Source organism: Patella vulgata, chromosome 8 (assembly GCF_932274485.2).
Source record: "Patella vulgata chromosome 8, xgPatVulg1.2, whole genome shotgun sequence".
Taxonomy (NCBI): domain Eukaryota; kingdom Metazoa; phylum Mollusca; class Gastropoda; family Patellidae; genus Patella; species Patella vulgata.
Window position 1 is genome coordinate 43,795,686 of NC_065886.2, and position 17,086 is coordinate 43,812,771.

The window sequence follows — 17,086 nt, forward strand, 5'->3', positions numbered from 1 at the left end:
CTGCTAGCCATGCTGTCAGCTGTCTCGCAAACTTCCGATAAATACAGCGCATGCGCAATGAGAATTTCCTCGCAGAGGACAATGAGATTGACCCAATTTCAAACCAGGAAAGTAACAAGAGTGACATTTGACTGGGATCATTGCCGATTACGTTATCTTTACGGAGAAAAGTTCGGATAGCTATAGCGTTAATTGGGGACTTCAAGATATATGTTCACTCGCCAGAAACCTAGCATTTATAAATATCTGGTCGCCATTGTCAAAATTCATTCGCAAATGCGAGTGTTTCAGTCGCATTGTAGAGCCTTGCATGTTAATAAATGTCTAATTAATAATTTATATAACATTTAATGCCTACAGAAAGACTGCAATAGGCTGATTTAGCTCTTGAATAATGTGTGTTTAAGAGTTGGGTAAAATGTTTTCATTTTAAACAGATTGAACCAACGCTGGCAGATTATCTACCATTGATATTTTGGTTTGATTTTCCTCATTAATTTAATATTAAAGGAGTTATCTTAGTTTTATATTAGAGTGGATGAAGACATGGACAAATGACAATCAATGGCTTTATATCAGGAAATACTTCGATTTAATAATCCATTCTGTATTAAAACAGATAAATACCATGGTGATGTTATTGATTTATCAGATGTATGAACATTTCTTGTGGGATTAAAATAGAAATAAAAATATTTCAATAATTACATGTAACTTGAGCAGCTGGAAACAATGGCATGTCTAGCTATTTGTGCAAAAAAAAAAAGTTTTCGGAATGTGTGATGCAATGTTTGATACGCAGCTTATTAATTTTTCTATTTCAATCAGACAGTTTGATATTTATGTGTTTCAACATGTAATACCTGTTGTATTAGGGCTCTAGTTTCAGTCATATTTACTAGTCTTGACTGACTGGCAGTGAAATTGACTGACTGGAGAACTGTCAATCAATCTACATGAATAGAGTTCCTAATTGTCAAATATTTTGATAATCCAAAGTAAAGCTGCGACCACATCTTACAGTCACATGCTTAGTTGACTATAGTTCATTTGATGGTAGTTCAGCATAGTGCCATTACTGTCAACTAGGTTGAAATAGTGTTAAGCACAGTGCCATGTTACTACGATAAACACTACAGTAGGGTCAAGTACGTTCAAATTATGGTTAGGGTCTTGGCATCCAAGGTCAACGTAGAGATGAATTTGAACATGTTGAAAATATTTTGAGCTAGCCACATTAAATCAGGTTCAAACATCGTTTATGACTATGTATAAATATGTGTTTAAGTTAAGTGGTTTTCATAGACTGGAGCCCTGTTTCACAAAGGGTACCTGCACTTACATGTAAGTTCAAAATATTAGATGTAGGCAATTAAGTGTATTTCTGGTTTGAAGATATTGTAAAGGCATGAAATTAGTGTTGGAAGATTTCATAAATTTCTGTGTACAGGATTGACAACATTTCCTGTCACGATTCAGTCCATAATTTAAATAATTACGAACTTTTTGGCGATTACAGGTAATGATGATTGAAAATTAATTGTCCATTCCTGTTAATTTGTATTTTCAGATTGTGAAGAACATGATGATCAGTTTGATCAATGTCAGAAAGATAAAGTTGGTTATGAGGCAATCGTGGCATTACATACTCTGATAGATGATGATAAGAATGGTAATGTTGATCTACAGGAGAGTGATGAGGTTAGTTTATAATTTAACATAAAATATAATCTGTATATCACACAAAAAGGAACATGTATATCACACAAAGTGGAAGTGGAGCACACAAAATATACTCTTCCAAAAAAGTAGGGGATATTCAGAAACAATACAAAACTGCGGAAATGCACTGCTGCTTTTATTACAGATCACCAGTGTATGTTAATAACAGGCCAAATTGCCTACACATGATGACATGAACATAAACAGTTCATATGGGCGTCTTATCTGACGGCCCCATTTCACTCGCAAAGAGATACACTGTCAAAAGTAAAAATGGACGTTTTTGATTTTTGTCTTAATAATGAGTAATTGCTCCACCAATCCTCAGAAATTCAACAATTCATCGTGGGGCAATCTGACCCACCCCTCACAGTGCCACGGCCAATTCTTGCGGTGTTGTCAGTTGACGTATCTTGCAGTGTTGTCAGTTGACGTTGACGTCAACGAACACGTCTCCCAATCATGTCCCAGACATGCTCCATATGGACAATATGGTGAAGCTGGAGGTAGTCATTCACGACACAAGCGTGGTGGGCACGGGCATTATCATCTTGAAAGATGTAACTTCGACCTGCACGTTGAGCAAAGGGCAGAACTATCGGTGCCAGTGACCCTTCCTTCAACAATATGCAAGTCCGTTCTGCCAGTCATGGTGATTCCTCCCCACACCACAGTAGACCCACGCCCGAATCTGTCATGCTGTCTGACGTTAACGTTAGCATGACACTAATTTACACGCTTCCAAATGCAAGCACGCCTATCGGTGAAATCCAGAGTAAATCTGGACTCATCTGAGAACATTACACGCGCCCATCGACGATTACCCCCAATTTCTACGCTGCATACACCATTGACGCCTGTTTGCCATGTGCTGGCGAGTTAATGGAGGCACAACACGCGGTCGTCGCCCATGCAAATGGGCTACACGTAGCCGATTTCTAATTGTTTGGGATGTAACTCGAATTCCTGTAACTTGGTACAAGTTTACAGAAAGCTGATTGGCCGTTTGTCCTCGATTTCGCAGGAGCCGTGTACGAATGTATCGATTCTGGGCTTGTGAGTGGCTCTAGGACGACCTGAACGAGGTCTATCATCAACATTGTGTGTTTGACACATTAAGCATGTTGGCTAGTGCTCGCTGTGTAGAACCCATTTGAAGCATGCCAATAGCACGTAGACATTCATCATGTTAAAGACATCTCATTGCAAATTAAACGTAACACACTAAAGCAAAAATACGCTTGACAGTAAATCTTATGCAAGAACAGATAGGAAAGCAAACATTGATAGGATAAACCAGCACGCATCAGTTTTCATCAACCCTTCAGTGCTTCTGTTGGGGCGATAAGTTCTTCATCTGTGAACATACTCTCAAAGCATGTCAAGTGTCCATGACTATTTATCATATCACAACCTGCATAGGTATTTGCATTTCAGTATCCCCTACTTTTTTGAAGAGTATAGAATATATAATTGTGTATAGGACTCAAAATGAAATATGAGAGAGAGAGAGAAATGGGGTTTAACGTCCACTCGACACAAACTAGGTCATTTCGGGACTAACATACGGTTTAATTTTATTTACATAATTCGCTTGCGCGTAGGGGTCTTTAGCAGTGGGAGGAAACCGGAAGACCCGGAGAAAACCCACGAGGTTGGACATGCGACCCTACTCCTTGTCACATACAACTGGGGATTCAAAATCACGCCAGTCGACTCAATGGCAGACTTTATGATACAGCGCGCGCACGCTAACCATTCAGCCATCCAACCCCCCCAAAATGAAATATGTATAGCACAACACAATAGTATATCACAATAGGATAATAGAATGCAATAAATGTGTATTTCACACAGAATAGGCCATGTGTCTATAACACAAAACGGAATGTGTATAGTACACAAAATATAATTGTGTATTTCACACAAAATGAAATGTGTATAGTGCACATAATAGAATGTGTATTGTACACAGAATGGACCATGTATATTACATTTATCATCTGATTATTTTGAAATTGATATATGTTGTTAATTAGTGACATGAAGAAGCCTGTTTAATTTCACCAATTACCATTAAAATATTCTAGAGTTACGGCCCTTGTACATTGTTGAACCTTGTGAAGGTTCGAATGACATAAGGTATCATCCGATCTGTATGAAATTTATATTCATTATTTAAATTAGTAAAATGTAAAAGCCTGACGAATTTCAACCATTTCTGTTAATTACTTTCCGAGTTAAATCCCTTGTTAATCCTCAAACAACGAAAATTATTATCTGATCTGTATGAAATTGTCTTGTAATTGCCCCCAATCACCAACCTGGCTGCTGTGGGTGTATGTTTTTCTTTGCCTGGTAACCATTCTTTTAAATTAGTAAAACGAAAAAGCCTGTCACTACTGATAAAGGAGTAGCACGGCAGGCACATACACACATACTAGACTAGTAGATACATAACTAACATAACAGACATGGATTCATGTATGTATTAAATATTCATTTAAAAGTGAAATGTCAACTAAATGAATATGTTTAGATTTTATGATTTACCTTTTATGCTAATTAGTGTATGTAAATTTGCATATGATTATTTGATATGTAAATACGCATATTCATTATCCAAGTAGACAAAGTCTGTGTTCATTTTGTGTACATGGAGCTATTGAACTTAATAAAATATAGTACAATTGATCTTAAAGGAAAATCAAATTGGAAGTCCATATATTTTGTGGGCCTTTGTAAGGAAATGCCTCAAATTGACAGATATTTCAATAGTATTTAGTTTCCTTGAAAGAAAAGACATACTCTGCATCATTCATGGCACCCACTTCTAGTATGAGACACTCCATATTTATGCACAGTTTCCCTATCAATCTTTGCCAAATATATGTATATTGAAAGGAAGAAACATAATTTAATTATGCTAAAGCAATTGTTCAATCAGTGATGATATTGAACCCATTTAAAAATAGGTATGCAAGAATATGTTTTATAAACCAATAAGTCCTGAACAGAATTTATAAAATATTTCCTGCAAATACATGTACCAAACTCCTCTTGTACAAACTCTGGATCAGAGCCACTCTAAAGTCCAGGATTTAGACCACTTAGCCACCTACATGTAATACCTTGTAGCTATTGTATCATTTTCATAAAGACTATCATTTAAGTAATCCATCCATGTATTAAATGTATGCAGATATAGATACTGTAAATCCGTTTTTATACGCCCACATTAGTGAGATGAAGAAGCCTATTTAATTTCAATAATTTCGGTTAATTTATTCTTGAGTTATGGCCCCTGTTTCACTTTGGTTATCATCCGATCTGTATGAATTCTATATGCATCATTTAGTGAAGAATCTTATTGAATTTCAGCATTACTTCTAGTGTAATGACCCTTGTTTCACTTTGTTGAACCTTATGAACACTTGAATGACAAAAGTTATTATCTGATCTGTATGAAATTTATAAGCATCATTTAAATTAGTTGAACGAAGAATCCTATTAAATTTCAGCTATTTCTGTCCATTATTTCGAGAGTTATGGCACTTGTTTTACTTTGTTGAACCTTGTGAACACTCGAACGACAAAAGCTATCATCCAATCTGTATGAAAATTTAAATGTATTATATGAATTACAAATGTAGCTCAATGAAAAAGTCTTGTCGACTTTTAACAATTTATGTAAATTACTTCCAGAGTTAAGGTCCGTGTTTCAGTTTGTAGAATCTTTTTAACCCTCAAACAACGGCAATTACAAATTGTCTTGTTAATTCCCCCCATTACCTACAAAGAATAAATAAATATACGACAACACTTGGCAACCCCTTGGGCGATTTACCTGCTGTGAGCGTATGTTTCTATGCCTGGCAGCCTATCAGTCTAAATGATTTATATCCAGCCACATTGAAATTTTTTTAAAAACTTAAAAAAATCTGTTGTGACTATTTGCGTAGCAGGAAACTGTAGGTGAATAGTAATCATATGCATATCTGTAGATGTATATGAATGATACATTTATTAAACAGAATATTACGAGTGGAACAAAAAAATACAAACCAGAAAATAATATTTGTAGTTATATCAGACATTTTAAAGGGACAATAACACTCTTGCTGGCTTGAAAGCTCCAGAAAATAAATAATATCTTTATCTAAGTACTAGATGTTTAAGTGTCCTACATATTGTGTAAATTATCCATTACATCCTATTTTACTTGTCCAGAGGGTTCGAAAATATTTTTAAATCGAAGTTTCATTTGAAAAGGTTTACGTTAGACGTTTCAAACCATTATGTTGAATTTTTCAAAACTTTTAAATAAGGTGTGTTAAGATGAAATTTGTATCATCAATTAATTGAAATATTCTAAAATAGTACAATTTGTTGACCAGAATAAAGATTGGGACATATTATTCAGTTACAACAAGAGTGGTATTGAGCCTTTAAAGGACTAGTTGCAGTTTTCACAGGGCATGTGTAGATAAAAATGTATGTACTATGTAGTCCTAGAAATTAAACACCACAATGTAAAGAAATAGCTGAATAGCTTGTCTGAAAGTTTCATCTCCAAATATTGAACCGTTTAGAAGCGGTTGTGACATTTGCTTAACAGGGTTAAATAAGACTGTGTGGGAATCCTTCCTATTGTTCAGTCATGTGAGTGACTTGGTAGTTGTGACTCTCACATGTATAGACATGGCTATCCAGCTGGCACTGGGGCATAACTTCCAATATGGGGATTTATGGACAGTGAAAGGTTGCATTTCTGAAAACTAATACCTGAGAGGTTCTGATAGCGGTAGAGAAACAGGAATTAACCACTATTATTCACCAAAATACTGTATATTGTCTGGGACGCTGGCTTATTAAACTCTTTTCCATGCCTGTCAATCAATCTAGTGATATCTCTGTCCAACAAATTTACAGATACAGTCTGTGAAATCGCGGGCACACCAGCCCCAGAAATCTCTTCTGAATTGGCTTACTGACATTGTCTGTGACAGATGGCTCATTAAAAGAAGAAAAAACGTATGTAAATGTAATTCTAGTGTGTATTGATTCTGATCAGTTTTTGTATAATATCAGGATTTAATCTTAACATTAACTACTTTTTTACACCTACATGTTTACAATATAATGTATGATACATATATGTGAGCATCCGAAATCTAATAATAAGGGACAGTTTAGTGACAGTATTAAATTTTGTTAGGAAATTTTGCTAAGCACCTTGTAGTGAAATTGTTAAAAGAAATCGTAAAATGATAACCCACAAGGTATCTTTCCTGGACCCACAGAGAGGGCTTACACCTGCTCCCCTGCCCCCAATTCGCTTTTCTCACGTCTAACAAGTGTAGCAATATTCACCCTTCCTCCCATTCTGATTTCTGTCCCCCAACCAACCTACTTTCTATTTACAGCCCTTCATGGATAGAATTAGACAACTGTCAGCATATTTAAAATGTAATGATTTCGGGGGGGGGGGGGGGGGGGGGGGGCTAAAAAAGGAACAAATTTCGCAATGCTTTCAAATTGCACAGTGATATTGATCTTGTGATTATGTCTGACATTTGATCATGTTGGAAATGACATTATATCACTCGGGGGGGGGGGGGGGGCAGTAGTAAAAAAAACGTCATACGTCAAGTCGAAAAATATGCACTGGACATGGGTAGACCACCCACCCATTAAAATCTTGCGTAAATAAATATGCACCATCATTTTTAAGAAAGACCACCCTAAAATCTTGCGCAATAAAATGTGTTCTTCACAGTTGCTTAATTGACCAACCAAAAATCATGCGCAAGAAAATGTGTTCCTCACAGTTGCTTATTAGACTACCCTAAAATCTTGTGCAAGAAAATGTGTTTCTTGAAATATCTCATTTTAGACCACCCAAAAGTATGTGCAATACCTAACTACTAAAAGGCTGAGCAATAGAACAAATGACAAGACGATATGTTTTAAATACAGTATTTATATTGAGTTGATGTTCGACAAAATTCTGAGTCTGAATTATTAGCAAAGATAGTCTAAGACTGCCCATATGCAGAGACAGGCTAAAATATATGAACTTAGGCTTGTACCTATTCATTTATTGTCCTTTCCCATATCCACTCAAATCTACTGATCACAGGTTGACCAATTTTTTGACCAGAGTGTGAAGAAGTAAAAGATCAAATCATGGGATAACACTTGAAAGAAATGATAAGGCTTTGAGAGAGAGAGAAATGGGGTTTAACGTCCACTCGACACAAACTAGGTCATTTTGGGACTAACATATGGTTTAATTTTGTTTCAATAATTCGCTTGCGCGTAGAGGTCTTTAGCAGTGGGGGGAAATGGGAGGACCCGGAGAAAACCCACGAGGTTGGACAGGCGACCCTACTCCTTGTCACGTACAACCGGGGATTCGAAACCACGCCAGTTGACTCAATGACAGGCCTTATGATACAGCACGAGCATGCTAACCATTCGGCCACCCAACCCCCCCCCCCCCCCCCCCCCGATAACGCTTTGAAATATTTATGTAAATAAGCATATATACAAGAAACAGGAGTTACAGTACAAACATAAACAAGTTGACAGTTTTCTTTGTTGACAGTTCTAATTCAATAATTAGAGTTCACGAGTCACGGAATTCACAGTTCACAGAGTTCATGGTTCACAGAGTTCACGCTTCACAGAGTTCACAATGTCTATGGATCAGATCCGCCATGTTAGAAAGCATGGGTTTTCACGAAATTAAAGTTCACTTTCCCGAGGAATTATAAAGTTAATCACAGTCGTCACCTTACGACACAAAGTTCACCGTTCACTTAAGTATCACAATTGTCCTAAAAACATAGTTACCAAACACCACCTCCGAGACAGGGAAAAAAACAGTATCGACACGGCATTGTAACATGCTTAAGGGTGAATCTTGCGTTTTGATTGGTGGATTAGTCACTGTCGATTGGACAATATATAACAACCCTCTGTTTTAGCAAGGCGAATAACTGCGTATATAAATATTACAGTGTACTTTTTTTTCATTTTGTGCTCAGCCATCTTCCTCAACTCAAATCTTTATTGACAAATATCTTCAAGAAATTCTGCTCAAATGACCATCACACTATTTTCAAACTTCATCCAAACACATCTCTGAAATATATAAAACAGAAGAAAATCAGTCATAAACAAGCATCATAAATTATTCGTAACTAAGCAGTGTGGACAATTTTGTTTTGTTTTTTTTTGCACTCTGCAGTGTTTACTTTAACGTGGACAATTTAAATCAAAGTTTGCCCAAATTCTGAATAACATGATCCGCCTGATAATGAGTCAGTAGTCTCAAGAAATTGTTTGAAAATATAGTCACTAGGGGAGGTGAAATAGCAGCTGATTTGGGCCTAGGATAACGGGAAATTTTGCTAAAATTGACTATGACAATGATTGACAACACGTAAGAACGATATACATAGCAACCACTTGAATCCTAGGCATCACATAGTTTTATAGGGTATTCTGAGGGGTGTATGCAAGACCTGCTCTTCTCTGAACAAGAACTAGCAATAAAATTGTGTTGACGGTCTGCAAATAAAATAATAAAGGCTAAAAACTCACCCATGTTAAAGTTATCAAAACTTCGAAAGTGTAGCCACCATTGTTGCCAAGAGTTATCCCTGTGTAGTCTCGGTTAACAGGCCGTAACTAATTCATTCACGACTGGAACCGGTCAAAAAGGTTACACTAAGGCTAATTTACTAATCTTTTTAAAAATCTTCAAACGTTCAAAATATTTTATTTGAAATATTCGAATAGCATTTTCTTTCATAATTTATTTACCAGCGACCCAAGACCCAGAAATGCTTTATTTCTTTCAAAACTCTGTTAGACCACCCAATTTTCTTACCCGGAAATGCTTTTTTTCTTTCAGAACTCTGTTAGACCACCCAATTTTCTTACCCAGAAATGCTTTTTTTCTTGCAGAACTCAGTTGGACCACCCAATTTTCTTACCCGGAAATGCTTTTTTTCTTGCAGAACTCAGTTAAATAGACCACCCAATTTTCTTACCCGGAAATGCACTTTTTCTTGCACTTTTTTCGGCTGGCAGACCCACCCCACCCCCCAGTTGCTGTTTGCATTTTTTTTTTACAGTTGCCCCCTGTATCACTTGCTCTTGTTCTTTTACACATGATCACAGGAACTCAGGTTAAGTCTCTTGAAATTGTCAAGATTTAAAGACACCCACCAGTCTATGATATAACAATCTAATTGATTGGAAACTGACCCCAACTATTGGGAAAAACTATTTGTTACTATAAAGACTATTTGTTACTATAAAGATACCGATCGAGCTTTTAACATAGTGCACTTTCAAGATGATGAATGAGGAATACTAGCATTGCCAGCAGTAAATATAGGAAAAAAAGTAACAGTTTTCATGTAATGAAACAATTAGATGGTGAGAATGACTTTGTATGATCTTAGGATCAGTGTTGATAATCTTGTCATTAATGAAGATTATGATAAAGTTTTACGGTCCATGACACAACAGGCCGCAAATGGGGTAATTCCCAGGACCAGAAGGAATAACAACATGTGAAGCATAAACTGTTTAACCTATTCATTACCTGGCAATCTATCTTTATTGATCACAGAATATTCTCTTAGGAAATTTTAATTTGACACTTTTATAAAAAATTGATAGTCTGAGGTGTGTAGACCTTTTGCATAATTAATGTCCACATTAAAACACAAACTATGTTTCATTTTTTAATGAATTAATATTATAGTTATGCACATTAGTTTTCTTTATCAATTCATATTGTAGTTATGCAAATTAGTTTTCATATATTGATTAGTTTGTATTAAAGCATTGTGTGTTATTGTTTAATGTTATTGTAATAGCAGGAATGTTTTCATAACTTGCCTTATCTATTCAAATAGCAGCATTTGAATTTTGAATATATCAATATGGATTTGAATTTATTGTTGTGGCACAATTGTTTGTGATATGGTCCAAATTTGATTAACGAATATCGTCAGTAGGTGGAGACGACTCGAAGGGTATATAATGTATTGTGTGTACTTAATTTCTTCTTGGCTTAGATAACTACGTTAAAGAATTTGTGAAAATGGTTAGCTATCCCATGAAAAAGATCTCGACGGGAATTTGTGCTTTTATGATCAACAGGATCTATCATATTGCGGTTTGTATTTTTTATCATCTGGAGTCAATAGAGAGTGAATTGGCAATATGACTGTTTATGTTGTGGCTTAGTTAGCAAAATATTATGCTTGAAGGATTTTCACCTTGGAAACTACTGTCGTACTGAAAGGAAGGAAAATGACATGAATATGTTGGGCTGATTTTATATTATTTAATATTGGAATTTTTTCTTTATGGCGATGAAAAACTGGAGTCAGGAGTCTCCTAAGCCTGGCCCACTTAGAGGTCCCTCTGTTCAGGGGTGGGTGTTTGGAAATGTTTTTGAAAAACTGACTGTAAATGGGACTTTATGGAGTATATCCTCATGGTTCTAGCTTGCGCACAAATTTAGTGTGTGGCAATCTTACCAATTTAACTAGTCTAAAAAAGGCCCACAGACTAAAAAGGGCCCCCAAAACTATGAGATATCAATAAACTTCTTTAGGGGTCTCCAGCCTACTATACTAACAGGCTTATTCTCAGTCCAACCCTGTCTTCAGTGACATAACCATACATGTATCTATAATTAGTTCTATCTCGAAACAACAGCTCATAGCTCTTGTTAAAAAAGATTAAACTTCATTGTTTTTTTATTGTCTACTTTCAGTTTTTACGGGATGAGCTACAGATGACAGATGGCCATGAAAAACAACAGAAATTTCATGGTAATGATAAGCTAGTTACTGTTGATGATCTGTGGAGAATATGGCGAGGGTCTGAAGGTGAGTAGAGGAGCTTTACATGTTCCCACCCAACAGCACCCACATTTGTCTTTTGGCAAACCTGATAACAAACTGCATGTTAGATGCCATTAAAAACTGCCTGATTCAGAATCAAGGGCAGATATTAATTTTAAGTGTTAATATGAGTGTTATAATTTGTGTAATTGAGTATTGCAATTTGAGTTAATTTGAGTGTAATAATTTCTTTTACGGTAAATTGGGTGTAATAATAATTATGTGTGGTATTGGAGTGTTATTTTGTGTTAATTGGAAAGTTACAATTAGTATTATATACATGTACAGTGATTGGTATAATTTATATACTTTGATTGGTATAATTATATACTTTGGTATAATTTATATATTTTGGTATAATTTATATACTTTGATTGTTCTAATTTATCTGCTGTAGAGAATACTAGATGAAATGTCAATAAACATTAATTATATTCCAGAGAATTATGTCCTGTGTATACAATTTGTATAATTTGAATGTTACAAATTGTGTAATTTGAATGTCATGAACTATATAATATGAATTTTACAAATTGTGTAATTCGAATGTTACAAATTGTGTAATTTGTATGTTAGCTTTATTTGTAATGTAAATGTTAGCTTTATTTGTAATGTAAATGTTAGCTTTATTTGTATTAAATGTTAGCTTTGTTTGTAACTTTGTGATTTGAGATATAATTGTGTAATTTCAGTGTATAATTGGACTGTAGATGATGTATTAGTATGGTTGGATGAACATGTAGATTTACCAGAATATTCAGAAAAATTTCGAGCCAATAATATAGATGGTCAGGCTCTACCCAGGTAAAACAGTAATAACAATTATATTACACTATAATGTAAGATTTAGTGCAAATATCATAGACAATTTTACGTATTGACGGTTAGAAAGCAGACATTGATTCTCAGAGAGAGAGAGAGAGATAGAAACAGGATTTAACGTCCACTCGGCACAAACTAGGTCATTTCAGGACTAACAAATGGTTCAATTTTTATTTCAATAATTTACTCATGCATAGGGGTCTTTTAGCAGTAGGAGGAAACCGGAGGACCCAGACAGACGAGCCTATTCCTTGTCACGTACAACCGGAGAATCAAAACCACGCCATTTGACTCAATGACACACCTTATGATGCAAATCGCTAACCATTCGGCCATCCAACCCCCTGTGATACTCAGATAATCATTGGTCACTTAAACTCAATATATAAACTAAAATTCCTTGCCGCCAAAGCCTTGATATTGATTCTGCAAATATTTAACCACTAGATACATCTTGATTATGTCTGCTATAATCAATTATCATGTAAAATATCTGTAATGTTTTTCTTCTGGAGTATTTAGATCATAAGGTCTGTTCTTGAGTCAAGAGGCAAGGTTTTGATCCAAAGATTGTACATGGCAATTACAGTCACCTGTCAAACTCAAACCTCATAGGTTTTGTCCGGGTCCTCCAATTTCTTCCCACTGCTAAGATCCCTACTCAATAAAGAATTATTGAAATAGAATTGTACCAACATATGCCAAACCTGAAATGACCTGGTTTGGGTGAATATAGTGAAGTTCCTGTTTAACATCATGCTTTATTATAGATTTGTTAATGTATTGTTTTAAGTTCCATGAATAGAAAAGTGTCTGTTTTAATGAATGTTATTTGAATCTAAAATTTTCACATACATTTCAAATTTTATTCAATAAATGGTGTTTTTGATATTTTGTTTTTCTATATTTCAGATTAGCGTGTAATAAATCTCCATTTATGTCAGTAATCGGTATTAACAACATTGTACATAAACAGAAATTATTTCTTAAAGCCATGGATTTAGTTTTATTTGGCACTCCAAAAAGTAAGACAATTTTTTAAAACAATTCCATTGAAAATATTGTTTTTAGAATGCCTGTACTTGTATATCCTTTATGCATTTCAAGTATTAAATAAGTTATGAGATACTTACGAATTGAAAATACAAAAGGACTTCTTCAAATGTATGCATTTCTACTTTTATACAGATGTAATCATTTAATATGAATTTAAAATGAGCATCTCACTATACTATTTATATTTAATGAATAACTACATTTGAGAATGGAAGAGATATGCTATTGTGTAAACTGAAGAAGAATTCTGCCTAAACAGACTATGATCTAAGGTTATGATAACATTCCATTAAGCAGAAGTCAGCTTGCTTACTAAGTTTAGTTTAATTGATGTCGACAAAGAACCCATAAAAATGGCTCTTTTACCAAGTTTAGTTTTCTGCATAATTTACTTCAAGCATGACTGTATTTCTATTTTTCTGTTTTCTTTAGCCCAGTCGGTGCAGAACCGTAGGACTTTAAACCCCATTTCATTTATTTCTACTTCCCCTTGTGGTTAAAGACATAAACTTGCCATAGATACATAAAATACTCTGTCGTTGGTTGCTATGGAGATATGACTTTTGTGTCAGAAATTATAGCATCACTTTTTATGAAAACTAATGTTCTAGTGTATATACCAACTACAAAGCTAATACATTTTATCTTCACCATTTATTAAAGATAATTGCATGTTACAAACCAACTTGGCCTTTAAATATAAAATGTACATTTTTGATTCATGGGTCTAACAGTAAACTCCATTTCATTTCATTTCTAACTTGTTGTACATGTGTTTCTGTTTATTTTAGAGGTTCACAATTATGTAAAAGATGTGGTGTTGTTGACGTCACTGGTGGTAGCTATTGGGGGATGTTGGTTTGCGTACATGCATCATCGGTACTCTCAACAGCATGTCCAGAAACTCATGAAAGATCTAGAATCTCTACAAAAAGCAGAAGAGGCATTGCAGGAATTACAAGAAAAGTAAGATTTATGTATCTATTCGTTTCCTTGGCTCTTTAGAATCACAGTGGTTCAGTGTGTATGACACTGGTGCAGTATCCATTAAGTTCCTGGTTTCATCCCAGGGTTCGACTAGGAAGTCCCATAGGGTTTTCTCCATGTCAAAGGTTCAAGACGAAAGACTTGACAAGGAATATCATCAAATTGTTCAGAGTTGATAAAAATCAGAGGGTCTGTGTACTGATTGGCATGTACATAAAAGAACCTTTGGCAGTTGGAATTGGGTGACTTTTGACTGAATGAGATAGCCTATTCTTATTTAACTTTTGTTTTGTTCTCTACTACTCTATCTAAAGCTCAACAGAGCAAACCAATTCATTGGAGTTTATTTAAAAATCCTTTCAGATTCTACTCAGCTAAAATGAAATATAAGACCAAAAAGAAATGGGATATGTGTCGAATCATAATGAACAAAGCCACTAAATGCATTAGATTAAGTTTCACAAGTATTGTTTCCATTTGTGTTTCATTTACTAGAAATATTGAATTTATATTATTTTATTTAGGTTACATATAACAGAGGGTGATAATTTATCATCATTAGCTGGTCATTATCAAGATTCATCTATGAACAATGCAAGAACTAAAGTATGTTGTGACTTAAAATTTCTAGATATCTTTGATTAAGATCAGCAATTAAAGTGTGGATTTAGAACAATAATTAGAATTTGGATTTAGATCAACAATTAAAATGTGGGTTTGATTGGATTTGATGTTTTGATTTGTTTTGTAAGATGACAATTTGTTTTTCTGTAATTTCGTAGATTAAGTCAGTGTTGAGATATAATTGATTTTGGGTTCCACTGGCAACATGTCATAAGGTACATGCAGGAAATTATAATATAGAGCAAAATTAGTGAATAAAGTGACATTCGCATAATCTTTAGAAATAAAAATTTGAACGTGTAGAGCTTGTTCAATCACTAATCATAATAACTTATCTCATTAAGCTAATTTAATACTTTAATTGATCTAAATCATAATTTATCTAAATCAAAGATATTTAATTACCTAGTTATTATCTGAATTATGCATAAAATATACCAGGGGAAACAGCATTGAAATAAACATAAGGAAACAGCATTGAAATAAACACAAATAAATGATCATTGAAATAAACACAAAGAAATAATCAGTGAAATAAACATAAAAAATTAAATGTTGAAATAAACACAATGAAACAACATTCAAAAATGCACAAGGAGAAACATAATTGAGAAATGCACAAGGAAAAACATCATGGAAAAATACATGAGGAACCAACGAAAAAATAATAAGGAAACATTAATGCAATCTTTGATGTACCATGAATATTACCACAGTTTAATTTGGGGGCTTTAATGTCACAGGTTCACCCATTTTCATTAGCCTAGTTGGAGCAGAACAGTAGGACGTTAAACCCCATTTCATTAGGTTTCATTTATGTCACAGGTTCACATAATTGGTCAGTGAGCCATTAAGTTACCATACGCAGATCGTTTACACAAATTCCTCAATTAACCTTTCGATTGTTGATAAGGCTGTGTTGAATTGAAACTATGTTTCTTGTCACTACCTTCGAGACAATCCAATGAGGGTGTGAGGCAAACACAACACAAAGCGTATTTTTCAACACAAAGTGTACAAACCAACACAAACCACCATTTTCATTCTTATTCTACCCAGAAATGAGGTTATATAATAGCCTACATGGCAAATTTATCATTTAAAAGAATGAAACAATGAGGTAGAATACAAATGTTGTCTGTAATACTTTCCCAAACTTGAATGTCATATCCAAATAACAGTTGGTTTGACCAACATCCCCTACTATATTAATTAAGAAAAGAACAAAATTAACCTTTTGATTCAACAAACAATTGGCACATAATATTCATCATTAATTGTTTTACTTGGTGCAATATCTCAGCAACTATTTTGCAGATTTCAATAAAATTGACACAAAGTCAGTATATTATATAGGAAGTTGTTCCAAGTTTCAATAAAATCTGACCCTAACTTTCAGACATCCATGTATAACATGACTTAAGTTGTTAACTGTAGAAAAAAAAACTAATTTGAGATCTGTTAGGCAGATCTGTTCAATTGATTTATTTTATTTTAATAAAATGACTTTTCATATAAATGTATTTCTTATCTACAATGTATTATAAATTATACAATATTTGGCTTATTTTATTTCTTGACTTGACTGTAAATTTACAACACATACATGTAACTTTGACTGACAGTGACATAAATGTTATTCAAAACAACAGAACTTAGTAATGATATTACTATTATTTTGAGTATTATGGGTGTCTGTCAAACTTATTGAGTGATCTAAACTTTTGTAAAGCCATTTTATCTGAAAATCTTCAAAAAATATCGACAAACAAGGACGTATTGATGAATAATATTAATGATAAACCGACGAGAAAGGATATCTGGGACATCAACTCAGTGCGCATGCGTAATGACCCGACCTGGAGGATTGCTTGTTTCTGATTGGGCACTTTAGCCATTGACCTTAGCGACCGACCAATCAAACAACGTATTCTTAA

General features: G+C 34.4%; 1 protein-coding gene across 5 annotated transcripts in view; it reads left to right on the forward strand.

The window, feature by feature from the left end:
• Positions 1-17,086, forward strand: part of LOC126830353 (stromal interaction molecule 1) — a 68,859-nt gene that overhangs the window by 25,097 nt on the left and 26,676 nt on the right. For all 5 annotated transcript variants that reach the window (XM_050560732.2, XM_050560733.2, XM_050560731.2 and 2 more), the window contains 6 exons: positions 1,571-1,701; positions 11,531-11,645; positions 12,353-12,464; positions 13,395-13,507; positions 14,330-14,504; positions 15,050-15,131. In XM_050560732.2, the coding sequence (XP_050416689.1) occupies positions 1,571-1,701; positions 11,531-11,645; positions 12,353-12,464; positions 13,395-13,507; positions 14,330-14,504; positions 15,050-15,131 (728 nt within the window). The remainder of the gene's footprint in view (positions 1-1,570; positions 1,702-11,530; positions 11,646-12,352; positions 12,465-13,394; positions 13,508-14,329; positions 14,505-15,049; positions 15,132-17,086) is intronic.